At 41.1% G+C, this 24,308-nt stretch overlaps 1 protein-coding gene across 5 annotated transcripts in view; it reads right to left on the bottom strand.

Moving 5' to 3' along the window:
- Window positions 1-6,313: 6,313 nt before the first annotated feature.
- Window positions 6,314-24,308, bottom strand: part of SH3KBP1 (SH3 domain containing kinase binding protein 1) — a 220,043-nt gene continuing 202,048 nt past the window's right edge. For 2 of the 5 annotated variants that reach the window (XM_048932215.1, XM_048932205.1), the window contains exons 15-19: window positions 15,746-15,855; window positions 14,355-14,480; window positions 11,869-12,140; window positions 10,628-10,691; window positions 6,318-9,085 (exon numbers count right to left, since the gene is read on the bottom strand). In XM_048932215.1, coding sequence (XP_048788172.1) covers window positions 9,044-9,085; window positions 10,628-10,691; window positions 11,869-12,140; window positions 14,355-14,480; window positions 15,746-15,855 — 614 coding nt within the window. In that variant the 3' untranslated portion in view covers window positions 6,318-9,043. Of the gene's footprint in view, window positions 9,086-10,627; window positions 10,692-11,868; window positions 12,141-14,354; window positions 14,481-15,745; window positions 15,856-24,308 lie in introns of all 5 variants that reach the window. The other 3 variants (XM_048932225.1, XM_048932233.1, XM_048932195.1) reach the window with 3 other exon arrangements.

Raw genomic sequence — 24,308 nt, 5'->3', positions numbered from 1 at the left:
GGTCATCAAATAAAAGCTTTACCAGAGTCTAAATAAAACCCTGTGAATTCCCTTTAAGAAGTCCAGCAAAGCTGCTTGGTTTTGTTCAAAATCTCAGATTCAAAATATTGTAGATATGCAATGGCAGCTAAACAGCATGGATGAGCCTTGAAAGGGAACCTCACAAAGAGGCCTACAAATGCCACAAGCTTAAAGCATTCACATGCAGGCAGTTTTGCTTTGCAAGGATGCCCCAAATTGGCATGAACTCTAAACACCATACAGTCACTGAATCAGCATTAGTTTTTTTCACTGTAAAGCGCAAGACCTCATGTGCTCATCTGACCTGCTGACAGAGAATGAGGGCAAACAGCTGCTGGTGCAAGGACACAGTCTCTTAGTGCAGCTTTCTGCTCAGATCTCCTCTTGTGTGCAGGGCTAATTCAGCTTCTCCAGACCACAGCCCATCATCAGTCCAACTGAAAACCACTCATCACCTCTTTTCAACACATTTCACATGACTTCCCATAACCTTTCTGAAGTTTATACTTCTGATGGGAAGAAAAGCAAGCCATGCCCGCATGCAGTACTCAGCTGGTAGACATTAATACTTTGAAGACGTAAGAACTACATTTCTTCATTCCTATGGCCCTCTCGCATGATTAATGTTTTCTATTTTGCAGTCCTAAACCTGACAGATCTTTTCTCATGTTGGGTCTCTCTCTAACTGAGCAGATCAGAGGGGTCAGAAATATGCATTTCCTGTAGGAACAAGAGGGAACTTCAAGTAGCTTGGTATAACATTTGTGAACTCACTGAAAATCACATGTTCATCCTGAGTCTGACTATTTTTCCTGTCTTCAACCTGATCAAAGTATCCTCAGCTTCTTTATCTGTCATGGCTCAGTGCTTTCTGTGTGGTTGTTCTTTTGGACTGTTCTAAGACAAGGTTCCTACCTTCATCCTCTCCCAAGTTACTTGTCACTAAAAGAATACCCATGACTTGGTCACCTGGGCCAATGGGCTCATTCCATCTGCTGATTAATGAAATCCCAGCAAAATGTGACTATAGCAGGGAATTCACTTAAACGCATCATGGAGACACCTAGACTCCATGATTTGACTAATCTTACATTTCTCTACATGCCAGGTACAAAAGGCTGTGTGAGACCTACAAACTTAGGAAAAGACAAGACATTCATGCTGCTTAAAAACATTTTAAACATCCATAATCAGAATGGTTATGTTGTTATCAGTTGGTACTGCGAGAAGAAAAGCAATCTTGAAGAGGCAAAAAAGTGACAAATCAAAAACCTCATCTGTTCTGTTGCTACTCACTTTTACAGTAGGTACCACTGAAAACTTTGTACATTTAGACTGATAAGTAGTAGGCTTTTATGATGGTGTCACAGCATCAGTGGACATGGGAAGAGCTACTGATGTCATCTATCTAAGGACTTTGACACAGTAACCTGCAACATCCTTTCCTCCAAACTAGAAATATATGGATTTGATGGCTGGACTGTTCAATAGACAAAGAATTGGATGCGGAATTGTTCAGAGAGTGGTGGTCAATGGCTCAGTGTCTCTGACCCAGAGGTCAGTGCTGCGATCAATGCTCTTATCAGTGTCACTGACAGTGGGGTTGAATGCACTCTCAGCAAGTTTGCTGATGACACCAATCTGTGGGGTGCAGTCAACACACCAGAGAGATGGGATGTTGTACAGAGGAACCTAGACAGGCTTGAGCAGTGAGCCCAGGTGAACCTCATGAGGTTCAGCAAATCCAAATGCAAGAGCTTGCAGCTGGGTTGAGGCAACATCCACTGCCAATACAAACTAGGGTTGAAAGGATTGAGTGCAGCCCTGCCAAAAAAGACCTGGGGACACTGGTGGATGACAAACTGGACAAGAGCCAGCAATGTGCCCTCACAGCCCAGAAAGTCAATCAAATCCTAGGCTGCATCAAAAGAAGTGTGGCCAGCACAGTGAGAAGGGTGATCTGGCCCCTCTACTCTGTGCTGGTGAGGCCTCACCTGGAGTACTGCTCTCAGATGTGGAGTCCTCAGTACAAGAGAGACATGGACCTGCTGGAGACGATTCAGAGGAGGCCACAAAAATGATCCAAGGGATGGAACACCTCTTCTATGAGGACAGGCAGAGAGAGCTGGGGCTGTTCAGCCTGGAGAAGGCTCAGATGTGGCCTGATAACAGCCTTTCAGTATCTAAAGAGAAGGTACAGGAAAGAAGGGGACAGACTCTTTAGCAGAGTCTGTGGTGATAGAACAAGGGGAAATGACTTCAAGCTTAAAGGGGATAAATTTAGGTTGGATATAAGCAAAAAGTCTTTTACAGTGATGGTGGTGAGGCTCTAGAACAGTTTGCCCAGAGATGATCAGGGGACTGCAGTGCCTCCCCTGCAAAGACAGGCTGAGGGAGCTGGGCTTGTTCAGCCTGGAGAAAAGAAGGCTATGTACCTAAAGAGAGCCTACAAACAGGAGGGGAATCAACTCTTTTGAAAGGGTAGATAACTGCAGGACAAGGGGAAATGGTTTTAAGTTGAGGGAGGGGAGATTTAGGTTGGATGTCAGGGGGAAGTTCTTTATGGAGAAAGTGGTGAGGTGCTGGAACAGGCTGCCCAGAGAGGTTGTGGATGCCCCGTCCCTGGAGGTGTTCAAGTCCAGATCGGATGGGGCCCTGGGCAGCCTGGTCTAGTATTAAATGTGGAGGTTGGTGGCCCTGCATGTGGCAGGGGGTTGGAGATTCATGATCCTTGAGGTCCCTTCCAACCATGGGCATTCTGTGATTCTATGAATAAAATCTCCATCCTTGGAGAGTTTAAAGGAGAGGCTGGATCAGGCCCTGGGCAACCTGATGTAGCTGTGGTGTCCCTGTTCATTGCAGGGGAGCTGGGCTAGATGGCCTTTAAAGGTTCTTTCCAACTCTAAGGATTCTATGATTCTAAGTAAACATACTACAACTTCAACTGGAACCTTTAACGGTATTTGCATTTTCTCTTGTTAAGGCAGCCAAGAGATGGCAATGTTTCTTAAATGCTAGCTTGGCATATGAAAGAGTCTGCCATTGTCCACTTCAGGGGCTTTTTTCAGTCTAAGAGTAATTTGTATCCATGAAGGAGCAGTGTGGGATCAGCAGAAAAGTGGGCAATAACCATTGAGAGCACAGCTGAGGCCCCTAATGAGGAAGAGAGCAACACTGGTCCTCTTGAAAACCCCTGGCAGCTCTTTTCTCTGTCTACATGGTGACTTTGTTTGGTTGGTGTGAACTTGTTAGCATGGGGCTGCTGTTAATACTGGGGCTTGGCTCTGGGCACTTCTCTGTGCTGTTAATGATGAGACCTGAACACATTTACAGCACATCAGCCTACAGCTGTTCCTGGAGCTCTCTTGGTTTTGCAGCAAGACAAAATATGAGGCCAAACACTTTGTATTCTCTGCTTTGTCAACTTGTATTACATATGTTCTTTGCTAGAAGAGTGTCATGTGCTCAGGGCTATTACAGCCACCACCAAACCACCCATCAGCCTTGTACAATTAGAAAGTGTTACGGCCAGATACACTGTCACTCCAGCACAGCCCTTTTTCAGACCTCTACCTGCTGGCATGATAGGAATCATTCCAGCAAAGTTTTAAAATGCTGTACAAGTGAGACCTGCAGCCCATCACTGTGTCAAATCACATTCCTGTCAAAGTATCAAAGAGTTTCCTCCTGCACTTTGCAATAGGAAGGGTCACAGCACCCAGTTAAACAGTAACTCGCTTTCTGGTCAGCTCCAAGACTCTGAAGAAGCACAAAACATTCCTGACCTTTTCACAAGAACAGATCCAGGATTTACTAATAATTTTGTAAGAGAGATGTCTACTCTTTTTCATTTGGGAAATTCCAAATCGTGGCTGATATTCTGAAGAAATGAGTGCTGAGGCTGTGCTAGCAGTAGGACTACCCAAAGCAGGGGTAAAATCCTTTGTGCTTCCTGATAGCATTGTTTTATCTCAAGGTTCAAATCCAATTGGAAAACTGAATGATTTTGCTATTGCTCTGTACTCAGTTATCCACACAGCAACAAAGAAGCAAAATATAGGGTTATTGCTCTGGCATGCACACACATGTAGGACAAATGTCACATACCTTTACTTCCCACAGGATTCCATTATGGCATGCACTCAGCTCTGTAGCATGAAACCAACCTGAACTCAGCCTGCAAAGCACCCCATTTGCCTTCTGTCCCAGACAGACACAGTGACAGCCCAGTCCTGCCTGAAAGGAGACAGCAACCAGAGCCTGCCAAAGGCAGCAATCTTACCAGAGCTGCAGCATCAGCAGCTTCAGGTGGGCAAAGGCAGTAGGATGCATTGCTTAGGGGGCAGATTCCCTCCTGCACATCACAGGAGTACTGGGACATACACTCCTACAGGAGGAAACCACCAGGTTCAAGGTAGCAGAAGGTTTGCTGCCTGAGGTTGCTGCCTTTTATAATTAGGTGGAAGAAGGCTGAGAAAACATGAAGCCTGGGAGGAGAGTGAAAACATGAATGGGAGAACGTGGGCTTGTCTCAGACTGCGCCCAGCTGGACAGGCTCATGCTGATGCATTCCTGCCATGTCCTGCTGCCCTGCTCTCTTGGGAACTCTGGGTTGGCATGAGACCGAACCAACCTTGTTGACTTCAGTATAACCAGATTAACCCAAGTCCAACACCGAAGCTTCTAGCACTGGCAGCAGTGTGATATCCTTTTTGTGGGAGAACTCCCCACCCACAGGTTACTGAGCTGTGCTTCTGACGTAAACAGGTGCTTCAGGTCAGGGCATAGGAAATTTTCCATTCCCTGAGCACAGTGACACATGCCAAGCCAGCTGCACAATCACAGCACAAACATCCTGAGCCCCTGGCGAGAGATTTGACATCCATTAATGAACCGGCTTCCTCCAGCCAATGCTGTTTTTGCTGGGTCTCAAAATGTATGCCATGTTTCTTGTGCCTTGTGCTATTATTTGCTAAATGGCTGCATCTGTGCTTCCAGCAGAGCTCAACTAATTTGGCTCTTTCAGTCTGGAGTAGCCAAATTATGCAACAGCAGCAATTTCTATGCAGGTGCTCTGTTGTACTTATCCTTTCTTATCTGATGGTAGGAGAAAGAACCTGGCACAGAGGCTGTTGCACTGCTCTATCTCCTGCAGTTCACTGGTGTTATGCCCTTCAGAAAGAACAGCAACCCCTGCAGAGGTAAACCCCAGTGAGGGATCATCCTGCAGCAGGGATGGCTTCCTGGCCTCTTTTTCACATTCTCTAAGAAAAGCCCCCAGGGTGATCTCACAAAATACCAGACCTCATCCTGAGGAGCTGAAGAGCAGCTTGATGGGTCCCTCCACGTGAGCATGTTCACCTTTCTCTGACTGGGATGAAGCAGGAGAGAAAAAACTTGTATTGAGGAACACAACAAGAAAAAAAAGTCTTGTTTGCCCAGCTGATCTGTTCTAGGCTGGAAGTACTGGCATCCCCATGCTTTCAGGCTTGCTATCTAAGGAAGTTGGTTATTTTCCAAAACAGAGGGGCTGTGGCTGGAGGGTAGAGGTGGAAGCAGCTGCAGGAGGCAGGAATGAACGTGCTGGGACACAAGCAATTGATTGTTTATTCCTGGGCCAGGTTTGAGAGTCAGCTGAGGCCAAAGGTGCCAAATGACATCTAATTTCTGACTGAGTGGTATTAATAACCATGGAGACAAAGTAGCTGGTATTTGGCAGAGAATTCAGATCCACCCCAACTGCTCTGAATAGGAGTCAGCACTGAGAAGACCCTCTGCCAAAGGAGAACCACGGCCACCCCTAAACAGAAGTCACAGAGCAGTTGCTTCCACTTTTAAACAGCCCTCCCCTTTGCTCTTGAACCACAGCTCGCCTGCCTAACCAGCGGCTTCACCCTTATCCCTATGCACCCTACCCACAAAGGGCAACACTGCCCTCCTCCATGTGCCTCTCCCTTTTCCCAGCCCCCAGGCCTTTCTCCAGACACTGGACTTCACACTCCCTTCCAGGTCCCAAGCGTGGGCAGGGAGCCCACACCCACCTGCAGCCTTTGCCTGTGCTCAGTTCTGAAGATCTGAAGTTCTAAAGATCTGAATGGATCTTTAATAACAAAAATGTAGCCGGAAGATGAAATTTAACTAGTAAAACTTAAGGAACACCTTGAATATTTACATTTCCAAGTAAAACTGAGCACTGTGGTCCCATGTTAAGAATGTCAGTTCCTTTTACAGTTGAAAAACAAACAAACAAACATTAGAAAAACAACACAACTGTTTTCTTATCGATCTGACACGTTTCCAAATCGAGATGAGTAACATTATCATCCAAAGGCGTGATCCCAGTGTTTCATACCAGCACATATTTCTGCTTGGAAACAGAAGTCTCCTTCAAGACCACTGTGTGCATATTAACAAAAAATCATTTCCCACAACACTTTAAACAGCAGTATTTAATCATTGTCACATCAAAAGCACTTTGCAGCTCACCAGCATTTTCTGTTTTTCTTTAAATAGAAACCCAGACATTTTTCAAAGCAGCAGCTTACATCCATGGCTTTCATTCATAAGCGATCCCCTTTGAAAAGGGAAAAATCCACGTACTGTGTAAAATACTTCCTGTTATAATGAAATGCAGCAAGCAGAAAAACTTGTGTTGCTTTGAACTCTCTTATCCCATAATAATAAACTTGCAAAGCAAAGCATTTTCACCAAATCATATTCAATCTTCATTTACAGATACGCTGGACTTTTCACTTGGATTTATCAAGTGACAAGTTATGTATTCAAGTGACAAGTTATATATTCTCAAAGTACCATCGACAGGGGAGAAAAATCAATGTGATTTGCTATCAGAAAACTCCTCGCCAACGTCATACTTGCATTTACAAAAAATGGAAAGCTCCTGAGAAGTCCCTTCCATGTCTGCGATACAACTCAGGAATTAGAACTTCATTTACCATGGATACAATAGTTTATTTTCTTCCTGCAATGCAACTAGGAAGCTAGAACTGTTGCGTGGATACTTGTTGCAAATATAACACTACAAACCCAAACAGAATTCTTACTCTTTATTTCCTCCTCTTCTACTCACTGCTATCGACCTCACAAACCTTTACTGCTGGAAAGTTATGTTGGGATTATCACTCTTTGTATAAAAAAGTGATGTAATTATTTAGAAATGTTAAATAAGAGCATTTGAGTGATATTTTATTAGTGCTTCTATTTAAGAACACTGAGCAATAGTATTGGGACTTTTTGAAATATTCTCAAGTTTCATCATCAGATCTTTTAATCTCAGATACCACAGATACAAAACAAGCACATGCCACAGTAGAAGAAATGATCCCAATAGTGAGGTTCAGTATTGCCAGCTGAGTTCCATAAGGTAAGATCTGAATCTGGTAATGTGTATATTTTATATAGCTGTGCATACAAGAAGATTACGGGAGCTCTGCCAGCCATGTGAGAACATGACTGGCCAACAGAGGGCTACTTTTCACCCAGTTCCCAGCAGGCAGATTGGTCAGTTGTGATACAGGACATCCTGGATAGAGCCAATGCCAGCATTTGGTGAGATGACAAACAGAGCCTTTAAGTATTTTGTTGTGTTTTTGTCACTCCGCAGTATCAACATCACCACTCACCCACTCACTCCATGCTGTGTAAAAATATCCATGACCTTAAATGCTTTGTAAGAACTCACCAGGGATTGCTGACAAGGTATGAGATGCTCCACTGCTAGCAAAGAACACACAAAACCACTAACAGGAAACCAGAAGAAGTTATTGTGAATGAATGGAAACAGAAACTGGAAGAAACAAAGCAAGCACCAGGCTCCACAAAATTAGGAAGACAAAGGCTCACTGCAAAGCAGGGCTTGAAGTATCTCACTCTACATAACTCAATGGCAGAAAGCTTACAACATTATGCAGCAAACAGCACTTCATAAGTTGCAAATGAAACAATGGCACACAATGGAGAACCTTGTGCAGGAAATAATACAACTTTTTATTCACGTTTTATAGTTTACTTCTCTTTATTTTTGCTTTAATAATGCATATTCTGTTCACTCTGTGCAAAATTGGGGACGGACGCTGGCGCTGAAATCATCTACTGAAAACCAAGCGGAGATAAACATTCAAAACCAAAGGAGAGGCTACTGAAAACGGGAAAGCTAAAAAGCCACAGCTGATGAAGACAGAGATGCTCTCAACTGTGCCACTGTCCCACCGCTTGGCAGGGACCTGGTTGTGTGGAGCAGCTAGCTGTACACGGCGAGTGTGACCTCTACCCGACACCGGTGACGGGAGATGGGGGTAGCTACGTGATGGAGACCTGACCTGCAACCAGCTCCCGTTGGTGTGTGGCAAAGAAAGGCACAAATCATTGCAAAGACCGGAATCTTATTCTGATGGTTTTCTTCTCCTAAATACATTACTGTACACAACGTTAAGTTTCATTGTAGGGGGTTGGGGGACATGAAATTGCATATTTAACAACTTAAAACTGTAACAAGAAGTAGGCTGTTCTATCTCGAAGCAAAAATAATCCCTCCAGCCCCAGCGTTAACATTCATTCCTGGCTATATGCAGTACAAACATTTTAAAATCTGTGACAAAAGACAATTAAAAAACAAAAACAAAAACAAAAAATAATCAAAATCATAAAGCTTGTAAACAGATAATCTGAAATACACTTTATTTATGGAAAAATATCATCAAAATAGTACCACTATGGACTAAACTGCCTGAGTTTTCATTTCACCTATGATCTTGAAGTAGAGAGCCTTTAGCACAAGAAGATCGATTTCAGTCACAACCAGTGCCACACTGCACCGCTTCGTGTGGAAGATTTTTCCTCACTGTTGGTATTTCTGTTGTGCTATCAAAAACGGTTGTGCTAATCCTTTGAGAAAGGGATGTTGAGGCAATTCTTAAATCATTTGGCACAAAGTTATTTTGGCTGGGGCATAAATTTGAGTCTCAGTCATGTAGAATAATGCAACATTCCATCTATCAAGTATTCACTTTGATTGAAGAGCTTTCTTTATGTCATTAACTTCCATCTGAAAGGAAAAAACAAAAAAGCAAATTTGTTGAAATCAGATGTTTTAACAAACTAAGGCACAGTCGGTGCAGTCTGAAAAGCACATATTTCATTCTGTCCATAGGTGTCAGTACAGCCTTTATATCACCCTTATTTCCAAAGATTTCACAAACTGAGTTGACCTTCTCAGCTGCACAAGGTGACTGGTCATGGCTTCCCCTCTTCAGAGCTAGATAAGCACAGTCATTGACCATGCCCCAACACCTCTTGAACTCTCTCAATTCTCAGTGATGACTGCCACAGCCTGTGCAACTTGCTGCCAGGAAATAACTCACTGAACTGTGCCCATGCCCAGGCACTTACACCCAGCACAACTGAACTGCCACTGACTGCAAACACCCATAGCTGATCAGGAAAACCTGGGGAGGCCTGACGGCGGCTGCAGCTCCTCCCAGGGAGTGGAGGGGCAGCGCTGAGCTCTGCTCTGTGTGACAGCGACAGGGCCCGAGGGAACGGCGTGGAGCTGCGTCAGGGGAGGGCAGCTGGGGGTCAGGGAAAGGGGCTGCAGCACAGGGCGGAGGGCAGGGAACAGGTTGGGCTCAATGGTCCTTTCCACCTTGAGACAAACTCTGATTCTACTTCAATTTGAGCTGAACGTGAATTGTGTGCTACTACAAGCTTATGTGTTTGCACGCATGAAGTTCTTTACACGGCCCTGGAGCACAGACATTGATGATCCCCTGTTCTGCCACTCTTTGTCATGTTCCCAAGTCCTCTTCTAAGCAGCCCAGTGAAATTACAGTTCGATTTTCTATCCCTAGTACAAAGATAAAGTACAGTTGACCTATTCCATAGAAATATAAAACATAATCAATACTAAAGCTCTTATCAAGTACATTACACTTCAAAATCTGGAAAAGCAGATTCAAAGTCATTCCACGATGAAGCTGCACTGTCTGTGACCCTACCGAAGGTGCAGCTCTGTTACCCTTATGCAGGAAGGGCAGAACAATGCTTGGAAACACTAAATCAATTTGCCAACTTAGGTACTATACAAACTATGATAGCAGTAACTGGCTCTTAATCCTAATGCCATCTTTTATATTATTTATGATGCTTTAGTGAAGGCAACCTGAATTCAGCCTATAAAACAGACATAAAAATCTTGCAACGTGAAATATAAAATACAAAATATAAAGCTTTGGGAGAGAGTAAATCATTTAAAAATGCACTATTCCACTTGTGACAAAATCAGACCATTAAAATTGAGACTAAAGAAATATGCTTGGAAGCCTTTATTGTGTTCTTTTGCTTGGTATTCGTCTTCTTGGGCTGATGAGTTTTTAGATAATTATCTTTTTTTTTTTCTGTAAGAAACCAAAACTGCAATACATATGACACAGACTGGCAAGGTGATGAAGGGAATTGGTACCTCCTTTCAGAAATGGTAAAAGCTTTTGATTTGCTGGAACCTAAGCATCTTATCAGAGCTTTATGTCCTGTACCTGAGGCTAAATCAAACCTGCCAATATTTCCGTGGCACTATAAATGATTTAAGTACCTGCAATCGTAGACGGATCTTTTTTTCTTCATCCAATTCAGACAGCAACTGCTTAATCTCTTTTCTGTTAAAAGAATGCAATAACAAAGTTGGAATGCAAATATTGAAACTAGTAAAACACAAAGGATCGCCTCCTGGAGACATATTTTCCCTCCTTCACTACTTATTTCTTTTTTATCCCCAAAGAACTAATTAAAGTAAGTACACTCTCGTGTATTACATACCATAGAGAAGTAACTCTATCTATAAAAGGGCAGTCTCTCCTCCTGCTAATTAATAATATGAGTAATATATTTCCTTCTAACAGTCCTGCATCCACAGCTTTTGCTCTTGGCTAGCTGTATCAATATTTTATCAGTACCCAGTTGCCTTTTTTTCAAATAAAATGTAGATAGACTGGCTGTTGGTAGGTTATAAGGGCTGGTAACACAAAACCTCCCCATCCTGTAACATATTCAAGCCAGTTAAGAGCTTCTTGTGCCAACAATACAATGTAACCTTCCCACATTCCCACTGAAATGAGCTCACCTTGTGACAGACGCCACTGGGTGGGAGCAGCCTATATTAGAAGGGCTGGGAAAACTAGAGGACCAGGAGCCAAGCTACAGGGTGAAGACATGGGGCTTGGTGTCTACTTCCAGTTTGAGATGTGCCCTCTTGCAATGGCTCTTCTCAAAACCCATCCACACCCGTGTTCTGCTACAGTCTCTGCAGTCTGCTTTCCCTTTTCTTTTTCCCCTTTTCTTTTTCCTACTTGGGCTATAGTTTCCAAAACATCAACATTCTCCCACAGGAATAGCAAAAAACTATGTGACAGAGCACCTTTCTCCTACTGAAGTAGGAAGCTTAAAGAAAGTTGTCCAGCCCTAAGATAACATGCAGAGTCATAATTCCAAAGGTCTTCAAATGTCCTAATTACAAATTAGTTATGCCTTTTGAAATACAAGCTTCCTCTGAACGTGCACTAAGAATGAAACAACGCACTGATCTAACTTTTTAGGAACCTGTGTGAAATTTGTACTACTACCAGTACAAATGCACTCTCGTTAAGATCAGTGCATGGTGAGTTCCAAATAGCTACTAGCAGATTAAACAATAAAAAAATTATTCAGTGCTAATTCCTTCTAACTTAACTTATTCAACAGTCCACAAACACCTGCAATCAGTGCAGAGTGATGTATATGAAGACAAGCTCCAGAAGACACTGATGCCACACTTACTGGATGACTTACAGTACTTACTTTTGCTGGTCTTTCATCGTTTCAATGATAGTTCTTAGCTCCTTAACTTGTGTTCTCAGCTCCTCCAGGGCAGTCTGACCCTGGCTCAAGTGTTCAGTCTTTGGCTTTCCTTCTGCACCAAGCAGGGATGGGGAATTTGACCTGTGGCCTGTTGTTCCCATAGCAATTGAATGAAATCCAGGTGATGGTGAAGGGGATAGAGATGGTTGTACATTACTGCCACTAGCCAAACCTCCTGGCTTTGGAGGCAATGGAGTTTTATTATCAAATACCTGTCAAAAAAAAAAAAAAGTGCCAGGAGAAACCTTGATGAAAATCAGACCTATAACAAACATTAAGTACTTACTTTGCTGCTCTGTAGTAATGCTGAAAGTCCAGAGTCAAAGCATGAGAGATGCAACAAATAGGTAAATTATCTTTGTACTTCTACATCAGAGGGGGTCTAGCTGGGACCTGTTATTTCAGAGCTTCAGTGGAAGTTTCCACAGTTGCTAAAACTAACCAGCAAAAACCATTTCCAAGATCTTAGACCCCACGGTATAACAAAACAAGGACAGATACCCACTGTTTCTCACAGAAGATCGTAGGAATGTGCCTGCATTTACTGATGTCTCCTGCAAAGCACAACATTAAGGCCAAAAATCCAAATTGCATTTTTTGCAGATTACATTTATGGTTTTCAATTAAGCACCTTGGATATGGATTCTTCCATATCTGTCATTGTCTTAAAATTAAAAAAAAAAACAAAAACAGGCAACATTTGTGTGGTTACCTTGAAAATTTCTGGCTTAGCTCAAAAGCATCCCGTGCTTCTTGAATTGCAATCCAGTGCTCTACTTAGTAGACAAGGTATAGACAACACCTACCGTATAAGATCCATTACTTCATTGCACACACAGAACAGTGTAAAAGTACAGTTGTCACACTGGCAAGTAAGGTAAGTCTTAATTGTTCATCATATTATTACTTGGTAATGCTAATGTGGGCATTATATGATGCGTACCAGAACTAACTAAATTCTGATTGTTGGGCCAGAGTAAGAGAAAGTGCTAGACAGCCCTTGAATTCTCTCATTGGAAAAGAGATACTGAAACTGAATAGCAAATAAGATACTGAGAACAAATAGTATGCAAACACAGATACATGATGAGCGAAAACTTGAGGACTAGAGCAATGGCACTAACTCAACAAAGTAACTCAGAGAAGAATTAGCAATTAGATGACAACTAGAGAAAAAGTGGTGAGGAGAGAAAAGCAGGATCCACCAAGTTCTGTACAAAACTGTTTTCTCTACTACATGGGAGTGATTGAGTGCAGAACCTGCCCCAGACAAACACTGCATAGAAGAAAGTCTTCTGTGAAACAAACAGTGCGACCAGATATAGAAAAATGGCATTATAAATCACAAGAGAGATGAATAATCCTGGTGGCTTGAATGCTTGACTGTTGTGATCTTAATGATGCCCCTTTAACGTTTTACGTACGTGTATGAATGTCTGAGAAGCAATGTATGTACCTGCAACCAGATTCTTCATGGATAATAATCCTTCAACAACCTGATGCAAGTTTCCTTTGAACTGAATGGGGATGTCAGGCAGCAAGTGAGCAAGGCACAACTGGTGCCATCCACACTGAACATGTTACGCCACATCTCATCTATCCATCTGGATCAAAGCCTCAGCCAGACACTTTCTTATAGCAGTCTTGGTGTTTTAGAGGAACAAGATCTACATTGTTGCCATGCCAGCATATCATTTACGAATGTTGGCCCAAGAATATTCAGTAATTCAAACGCACCCAGAAGAGGGAGCTATATAGCAAAACATGATAATTTGATCACAGAAGTGACTGCATCTTTCAAATAAGTCTTGAAATACAAATAGTATTAAAAATATAAATATTACAATATAGTATTTTTATCAGCCAAGGTATCCTTATGTACTATAGCACCAAACTCTAAGGCCTGATCTATTTATTCCTTCCATAGTATTTGATAATTTCACAGTTTTCTACCAAGACAAAGTAAGAATAGCACAAGCCTATATGATAAATACAGTTATACCAGTATAAAAAGTGACTATACTTGCAAATTTTAATTCACATACTGTTAGAATGGCCCGAAGAGTTGTACTTACTTGCTCTGCTCAAAGACTCATCTCATGTAAACTCAATTTACAGCTGCAAAAAAAGGCCTTTGTTTCTAACATCTATTTCCCCAGCTTCTCTGAATCTGTGAAGTGCAATTACACTAGAAAGATTTTTTTTCATGCTATGTTTATGGAGGTATTTAACTCTGCAATTCACTTTAGACTTTTCAAACACAGCACGGCCTTACCACTTCTACGTTACTTTAAAGGACCGGTTACAAAAGTGGTTGTTGTGTTAATATTAAAAGAATTACTATTGAAAGTAACTATTTGAATAACGTTTTCAAAAATTAAAATACCCACACAGTAAGGATGAACAATTAATTCCAATTAATTTACCTGTGATATTGTAACAGTTCTTGATTTCTTCGACGCTTCAATAGTTTTGTGTGTAATGGAAACATGCTCTTCCTTCTCTTCCTCAGGACTTGGTGAGTCAAAGAAATCTGGGCTTGAAAGGGACGACTAGGTAGAGAGAAGAAAAAAAGCAGATATTTTCACTGTATAAGGATTGAACACAGGAATAAGAAAAGCATCAGTGTGGTTTTGGTTTGGTGGTGGTATTTGTTGGTCATAATTTCCAAAGTAACAACCTGCAAATCAGCACTCTCCCTCCTTCCATCTTTTATTTTGCTTGCAGGGCTAGATGAAATGAGAAATTCTTAGAGATTTGGATTCAATGTGAATTTCCACCTTTGCCTTGCATTATACTCTAAGACTAAAGCACCTTCCTGTCTACCTTACTTGGTCAGGATATTCTGCATGCTGTGGGGTGTCAGCCCTGCCACTGCTTTGCCTATAGTGCAGGTCTGGCTTTGCTGCTCTTTTGAGGAGTCTCACTACTGCCTATGCACACTGATGGCACAGTACAGGCCTGCCATAGGCCTCTTTGCAAAGGTGAAACAAGGAAGGTTTTTCTCTGTCCCTTGTCCATTTACCCATGGATTTGTCAGGGGAAGAAAAGTCTCTGAACTTCTTCTAGGTTTCTGTATATTTGTGCTCATAGACAAATTTGAAAGACTTTTTGTTTGTTCTTTATTAGTTTCACAACACTCCTTTACACTTCCCCCACTTCATTTTTCTTCAGCCACGTGAACATGGGTATCATCAGCAGTTGTTCTCATTCTCATATTGCAGAATGCAGGAAGTGTGGAAAAAACAATCCCCAATCCCCACAGAAAAAAGACAGAAAAACTGAGCTGTAGATTCCAAAGCAAGGTTTCTGAGACCAACTGGTCTAAAAATACTAGAAATTTAAGTCACCCCTTTATTTGCAGGTGTCAGCTTAAGGAGAAGAAATGATTGATGGAGATGCATGAGGAGAGTTGCTGAAGACCATCAACGGTCTGCTGTCCTCAAACTCTGCTAACCGGCCCAAAGGGAAATCCTTCCTTTGGGAAATGCTTTTAAAATCCTTGATATTTTGCACAAACTCATTTATTCCAAAGGTTTTTTATAGAGCTTTATTTTGGCCTCAGCCATGGTTGGCAAGGAATACCTGGCAGCACCCAAAGGGGGGAGGGGGGGGTGCAAATCTCACAAGGGAGGGAATGTTTTAAACATTAGCATTCAAAACATTGGCAGCCTTTAGACACAAATTTTCCTGCATCTCTCTGCCTCACTGTACATGTGAAGGAATGGCTGTGTAAATGGATTAAAAGCATCAGGGAACAGAAAGACAGAGAAGAAAAAGTTCAGGAAAAATCTTTTAAAAATCAAATTACACTTACAGATGTGAAAGACTGGGAGGGTGGTCGCCTGCCAGTAGCTTTTGGTCTGGTTGTAGTTGGATGATTAAGCTTCTCAGCAATTGGTACTACAGAGTCAAAACCTTCCAAGTCTTAAAAATAAAACAGAATTGATTTGATTTTCTGGCAACTATTCTGAAAGGGAAAAAAATCACTCTTTTCTTTTAATTTCGAAGAAACCAAATCCCATTTTTTCCATTGTATTACAGCATCCTGAGCACATTTAGACAACATGATGTCACTAAAAGAACCTGGAAGTCAGAGGCAGCTGCAGTCCAGTTGCTCTTGCTATGCACAAGGGCCCTTCCACCTCAAACACAACAAAGGGGAAATGAGCAGAGGAGCCTCTGGTTTTGTTTACGTTCAGCACAGTGAGAGCGAAATGACAACACAGATCCTATGGTAATGAACAGTTTCAAAATTTCCATCTTGCTATTAGAAGGATTAGTAATTTTTTTTCCAAACAGCTGGAGATAGAATACAGCACACACGTTGTCTCACATGCTGTATAGCCAGCGCTGCTAGCAGCACCACAATTGCTCACAGGATCAGAGAATGTGCGTGCTGGAGCTGGATGGAGCTGCAGGTTTCTGGATGCCTGCAGCTGGAGGCAGCAGAGTTTCCAGAAGCTGAAGATGAGGAGATTATCTCCAGCAGTTCAGAGGTTAAGCAAACACTCCTGCAGGCTCTGGAAGAGGTAAAAAGCCCACGACTGTCTTTGTGGTTAATAAAATGCACTGGGAAGGTGCTTGCTGAATCCAGCCAAGTGTTTATGTGAAAGAACGATGCGAAGGCTGATGGAATACTGCAGCTCATGATTACGTGCCTGAACCAAATGGCTTAACACCTTTCATCTATTTTTATGGGTGATATCAGTTTCAGTCACCTCAATTTCAGAACGCCCTATTGCGTATGTTAAACAGAAATGATTGAGAAAACATACAAGAGTCCAGGCACGATAAATCCAAATTCTGAAGAATTACTTTCAGGCATGAATCAAATGCTAGAATTTTATTACTCAGAGACCATTTTTCACTGCATACGTGCGGGAAATACAGCTTGTAATTTAACAGTGCTCTTAATTTTCCAATCTGCTGCAGAACAATGAGTCTCTGAAGTTCAAGCATTACTGCTGTGTTACAAAGATGGTACAAAATCACATAACAGAAAAACAAACCTGTGTTTGTGCAATAAACAATGCACACTGAAGGACACTTAAATGAATTCAAGTACTTGCGAATTGGCAGCTAGGAAACAAATGGGATTAGACGTTCTTGATTCAGGAACATTTTTCCATCCCAGGGAGATTTAGAAAAGGGTTTAAAAAAAAAAAAAGAGACACCTCTTTCAATAGCCCTGAAATAGTCAGAGGTTATTCACCTCTAAACTTTATTTAGAGCAACTCTTACTATATATAACCAGTGACACCACTGTCGTCTGCCAGGTATTTCTCTCACTGCTTCCTTATTGACTGTTGCAGCCTTTGCCATGAGGTATCAACACAGTCAGTCAATAGCAATTTGGTAATCCAAAGCTTTGAATGAATGCAAATATTAGGTGAAGCTACAATGCTTTGAAAAGAAAAATGAGCTAACCCAAACAGATTACACAAAACTACAAGGGAGCACACAGACCTCCAGGGTTACAGGAGAGGAGAAGTGGAAGTAAAATAATTATTTTCTGGAAGAAACATCAGCCTAAATATAGGGTTTGGCTTCCAGACTTGCCAGCTTGAAGCTGATGTGTGAGATAGCTAAATGCCTTCTTAAGATCACATGGCAAATCAGCAATGTATTTTTATGCACTGTCTTTGTATTTGCTACTGTGTGTTAGTTAGGTTGAAAGCAAGAAAATATTGCCATCAATAACAGACTTCCCATAAACACGTGAAATTCACACACACAAGTACAAATGGTGACTTGAAGCAGCACTCTGCTTGCCCCAGCTGCTCTTCCCCACCTAACCATCTTCACTGTTTTTTTCCTGACCTAGTTTTAATTCAGCTTATCTTCCAAAAACGTGTGCCAAGCCACACAAATACCTGTGCTGAAGAAAGGATCAGTAGCTGCTAAAGCTGAGAGGAGAAGGAGGCTATTGCTATGAGGGCAGTAAACTGACTGCAGTTATCTCCATGAGAATACATGTGAGTGCTCTAGTGCACAATTTCTCGTTTTCCGTTTCCTTTGTAAGTGCCACTCTCTCTTTCTCTGTTCTTACATAGGATAAATATCTATCCTAAAAATGGAAAACATTAATGAAAAAAAAAAAACAACAGTGACAGTACTAACACAGTGTGTTTCTTTGGCCTAAGTAAGCTGTTACCTAGACTTCTATGTCTGATTAAAAAAAAAAAAAATTAAAAAAATCATGTTTCAATTGCAAAATGTATTGATAACAGCAGACGAGGGTACATATTTTTGTTCAGAAGACCCATGGGCACTCACAGATGAAATGTACTCTGCACATTTTATGATAACCAAGAAACACAAACATTCCTGTGCAAAGCTTCTGCTAAGAAGAAATAAGGGAAGAAAGATGGTAACTCTCCATTTCTTCTACTTTTGAATGCATTCCTGATGGCCAGAAAAATAAACTAAAGCAGCCCATTCCTACGCTGAATTTTAGAAAAGGAGCGGAGCAGAGCAGATGTTGGAAAGGTTCTGCTGGTAAAATCTACAGCCAAACTGGTAAAATCACAGCCATTCAGCTGACACTGTAAATGAGACTCTATTTAAGTGTAAGGGACAGCACTTGGTACAACGCTAAAACAGTAAACCCATCTCCAGTAACTTCACATGCTCTTTTATTGTCTCCTCCCAGTTTGTTCTCCTTATTTAGATGTGGCTCTCACTCCCAAATCCCTTCTGCATTGAAGATAATCACCACCTTCCCTGAGCACTCAGAGAGATTCCCACCTGCTATACTAGTGAAGAAAATGAGGAACAAAACCACAAAGAAGAGCTCTGCCTTACTATCATCTATACTGCAGCTTCAGTAATTAACTCACTCACAGAGGTTATTTGATTTTTCTATTGTTAGCAGAAAGCCAGGCTATATAGGTGTGACTAGACCACACTTACCAAAGTTATTAAATGCATCCATCTATTTTGGAGAGTATTTCTCCAGTCATCAGGCACTGCAAGCTTAAATTTACAGACTAATCAAACTGTAAAACTTTCCTGAGAAGGGCCAAATGAGAGGCCATTAAAATGTGATCTACCATATTCAAAGCATGTTAATTGCCAGTAAGGCAGCATCAGCATCCAACAGAATTGAAGGGTGCCTTGGTCCAGCTTTCTGTGTCTGTTAATAGTAACCAGTAAAGAAGGTTCTCTTAAACACACAGAAGACAGGAGAAAGCCTTCAATTAACAGTGATAATCTGTAATTAAAAAAAAAAAAATCCTAATTAAAAAGAATAGGTGATAGTTGTTCTACAAATAAATAGATGCACTGAGCTTTCTTACTGCTTTGGTGGTCAAGCTGGCAATTTATGCGTACTGGTGTAGTACACCCCAAAAAATGCCCAGCTTACTGAGCAAACACAGCTATAGGAATAAATTGGAGAAATACTGACTGTGCAAAAATTATTCCCTGGTATCTTTCCATACCCTTAAGAATAGGATTTCCTGTCCCCTTAAGAATAGGATTTTTCTCACCACTCTTGTGTTTGCTACAAGACATGGCCACCGTGTTTTCAAACAGTATCCAGATTCAGAAAAACAAATTCGTGGAAAAAGTTCTGAGCTTTTCAGATTTGTACCTTCCTGGAAAACAACTTCCAATCCCTCCGGAAGAATTCCCAGGAAGGAATTAAAGGGCTACACTTCCTTCCTTGTTCCCCTCCTCCAGGCATTCATCTACTATTCTAGCAGAAATTGTGCCCAGGCCCCACTCTGGCTTTTTTTTTCAGTCTTTGGGCAAAGTCATTTCTACATAATGAAGATAGAAAGCTTTCTGAATTAGCAGAGAAATTTCACCTTGGGAAAAACGAAGTGGAAAGTGATGGATAATATCAGAATCAACACATTCAGAATGCTAATGGCAAGATTTCGGAGAAGAGAAATACAGCAGGGCTGGAATAAATGAGGCCAAGGTGGCATTCAATTCATTTGAAGAGGACAACATCACAAAAAATCACAGAGGTAGATTTCATTTCATTATCATATTCAATACATTTAAAGGATTGACAACAGGCTAGTTAAATGATGTACTTTCTTTAAACACATTAATCCTGAAAGCTATCCTGCATCAAATGAGACAGATATGGCAAGTGAGATCTTCTGCATTAAAGTCAGTTCAATACACAGTGATAATTAAAAAGCAACTCAACAGAGAATACGAATATTACTGGGAATTTTCACAAGCCCAGAATTGTTTTAACTACTTCAAGTACTCAGGTTCTGCTCATCTCTCCCTGCTGAGCAACATTCCACCCTTCAAGGAACACTGCTGCACTTTCAGTCAGGTTCATGGTAGCAGGATCACACCCAGGATAATCTGCTGACTCTTTTCTAATTCATTTCTAGCAGGAGGGTTCCCTGGCCACAGAGTTGCTCTGCGTAAGACTGTCTGGTCAGTCTGCCCACGACTCTTTGCTCTGGGTGGAAAAACCTATGCTGGCCTGGCTTCCTTGGACAGCCACTGGACAGCCACCTCTCCTAAAACATATGATTTGATTTTCACATTTCAGCCCCAAGTTTTATTGGCTTAATAGCAGAATGTAGAAAGCTGCCATAATGATCTTAGCAAAGCACTTGCCAGTGTCCTCATCAGGATTTTATTTTTAACAATTCAGAAGATGCCAAGAAAGAGCTAAAAGGTCAAGGAAATTGAGCTAGAAGAAATGGATATGCTGTTTTCAGGCGCCTCCATTTGACACACATAGAGAATGATTCAAGTTTCTGTGTGACTGCTTTTTCTTCAGCACCCTCCAGGGCAAAAGACTTAATTAATTTACGTAATGGACTATTAGCATTAAGTCTAACACTGATCACAATGTTTATAATTCACACCTAGGTTTATGGGTAATTTGGATTCAGTGACTTGAGTTCTGCTTCTTTGCTTTGCTATATTCAAATTAACATGAACAGTAGCACAGAAAGAAATAATTGTTCTAGGCAGATTGCTGTCTTCACTACAGAAACCATATTTTGTCCTCCAACCTTTATATTCAGCAGTATTTTCCTTTTTCCAACTTTTACTCTGTGTCTTCACGCAACATAATTTTGTCTTACAATATAGTGACCTGTGATTTAAGCACAAAAATCACAGAATCGTAGAATGGCTTGGGCTGTTCCATTCTATAACTTTTTACTGGAAATATTCTTTGCTTTTTTCCCTGGTGTGGGCCAAGCCTTATTAGATCACTTTATTCCAGTAGAGGCACAGTGACCATCTCTCTTAGCAAATACGAGCACTTATTTGTTAGAACATGTTGAGTTCTGCAGCATTTGCAAATACACCTCAAAGAAACTTTGAAGAAGTTGTGTTTGTTAGATAATTTCAAGTAGGGTATTTTTAAGTACCTTTCCAGGCATGTTGGCACCTGGCTTAGGGAAGGGACAGGAAAAGAGAACAGCTGATAACAGGGCTTGAGTTGGTGCTCCATGATGCTTCAGCAAATGCTCTGAGCAATAAAGTCTGAGGAAATGCTGAAAAATGTACTCATGTCAACCAGGCTTGAGGAAAACTCTTAAAATTCATACCGACACCGAATGTTTTGGCAGGAATCAATGGGTACATATGATTCTTCTGTTAGCATTGCTGAAGATTATTAACCGCTTTCATAAATACTATCCAAAACATGTAAAGAGCCAGGAAAAATACTGGAAGGATTGTGTCCACTTGGCTCTACGTGGTAGGTATCTGTGCAGACCAGTCTTTTGCAAAGTGCAGAAACTGCTTCATGTGTGGATTACCTGAACATTCCCACAACAGATACACTGTTTTTATTTCTTTGTGGCTTATTCTTTTAACCACTTTGTTTAAATCTCTGTTGCTATAAATGTGAGGTGGTACCAAAGCTACATTTTGTTCAGTAATCATTAGTGCTTGAGTCAGCAAACTAGTGCATGTGTTAGCTGTTTCTTTTTGTCATTGCAATGATCCTCAGAAGTCACAATTCTTTGTGTACATAAGAAGAAATAATCTAAATATTCAATGCATAATCTATTCTATTAATTGATTAAATAATCAATTGCATAATCTAAAATTCAAGTTATGCAATAGGACATGAATTTAAACCAACTGAATCAACACAATTCTTCAGAGACTGCTCTTGTGTCAGTAGAAAAGGATTTACTTTCAATGTGGCTTTTGTTGCTTTAGAAGCACTTCAAAGTAAGTTCGAAAAGCCTCTGTCATTCTGGAACAGTAGTCTGGACATGAGACTTACAACAGATCTAACTGCTGTGATTTAATCACAGGAATACCAGAGGCAAGTTTTGGGTGACACGTCTGTGCAAGATCCACTGAAAGTCACTGAATGCTTCTCCAATTTCTATGATTTTTTTTCCCCATTTCAGACTAGAAAACCATCAGAGCATGTAGCTAAATAACATTTATTTTTTGACATTTAAGGGCATCATAATGGAATGCAAGCATTAAACTTTGTGATGACATCATCTGCCTGTAAGAGCATATTAATGAAATCACAGCATTGACAAACAGTGTATGCATACTGTACACTTCACTTACATCACTCAAATTTCTTACCCGAAAATAAAAGGAACTATAATGATTTCTCATTTCACTGCTATGGTGCAAGACTTCCTGTCACAGTACATTCCATTTCTACTTTGAATTAAAAAAATATGTAACTGCCAAGTACACATCAGCTGTTCAACAAAGTATTTATGTTTGTTACACACTGTCAACTAAAGCAAACACAGGACAGGAAGGAAATGGAAAATAAAAGGCCTTACCCTCCTGAAATAAAGAAGAATTACCCATGGCAAAGAGATGTGAATAGGAAAAGCTGGATGAAATATGTGTGGAAAGTAAAGTGAAGGCATCACTGAAAACAGGGAGAAAGAAAACAAAAGAAGTGAGGAGGAATAGGGAGTGGCTCCTCTTCAATATTATATTCTGAGGGCTAGTTTTCCAGTGGCTTTTGGTAAGGAACGCAGAAAGAAGCAAAGGCATGAACAACAGTAGTAATAGCTGCAATTATGTTTACAATCAGCAGCGACATTGCTAAACAGGTCTTGCCTTTGTCAATACAGTTTGCAAAATTGTAATCAAGGCCTTATTATCATCAAAAAAATTCAAATGTCAAGTCAGAATTGAGCAAAACATGCTAGTGAAATCAAGCCATGCACCAGCATCTGCATAAAAATAACCTCTCATAAATGCAACTGACAGAATGTTATGTGCAGTATTACACATCACGTTAGCCTTGCTCAAGCAACTGTGGCCTTCTCAAGTAAAGTTGAGTGAGAATGTATCTCAATGTGATTTAGATCACTGACAGCAGAAGTTCTAGGGATTTGATATTTCTTAGAAAACAGTAAGGTAACTTTCCCAAAGCAGGCAGTGTTTGCCACTGATCTGGAACAGGGGACGTAGGCAAGTTTTGAACCTACATTCTTCAGCTCCCCTCTGCATATTGTTTCTCAGCTGCTGGTTATATTATCATCTTTGTTGTTGCTCTTCACTTACTGGATTTTGAGAGATGACATATGGCAGGACACCACATGTTCTCACCCTTCCTCCTTTAGGAGGGCTTTTAAGCAGCTGTAGGACGTAAGTGTTGAGAAAGTGACAGCCAATGCCCAACAACCTCACTGTGACAAAGAAGCCAGGAAAGCTGTATTTATCTGCAGACCATGACTCACCCTTAATATCAAGCATAAGCATGATATAGGATGAGGCAACTTGCAGCTAAACACTGCTTTCATCCGTTTTCTCTATGAGAGCTGAAGGCATCCTGGAACTGTATCTGTGTTCATGAAGATATAGGCAGCATCCCCGTCACCAGAATGGGCATATATCTGAGTTACCGTGAAGGCCATTTAACTTCAGTCTTCTGCAAAGGCTGCAGCTAAGTCTGACCAGTCTGTCACGTAGGTCCCCTCTAATTAATTGTGTGAAACTGGATTAATGAAAAGACATACAACCATTAGATTTAACCAGATCCAATTTGACTGGAAGGATGAACCTGAGAGAAACAGGCTGCCTTTCCCACAAAGTGAGTGCGTGGGGACTGGGCAAACAGTAACACATACAACAGCCAGCTATAACCTGGACTCACAATGCCTTCTCCACTGCTGCTTAGGAAAATATTGGACACCATATACAGTCATCTGTTGTTTTTACTCATTACTTGTTTAGCCAAAAGACTGCACCAACCCTCTGTTTTCTTGTAAATAAATTAAAGATCTAGCGTATTTATCATAAATCTTTGCAATTACAGTGGCCTGCAGACTGTCCTTTCCTCAAAGTAAAAGACGTTAACACACTGTAAATTGTTTTGGCTTATCGAGTTTTAATTTATCGTTCTATCCTCTCTTAAAAGGTTATTTCTTCAGCAATATTTTAACAGG

The sequence above is a fragment of the Lagopus muta genome, chromosome 1, assembly GCF_023343835.1.
Source record: "Lagopus muta isolate bLagMut1 chromosome 1, bLagMut1 primary, whole genome shotgun sequence".
In the NCBI taxonomy this organism is placed as follows: Eukaryota; Metazoa; Chordata; class Aves; order Galliformes; family Phasianidae; genus Lagopus; species Lagopus muta.
This window is presented reverse-complemented; position numbering and strand designations above follow the sequence as displayed.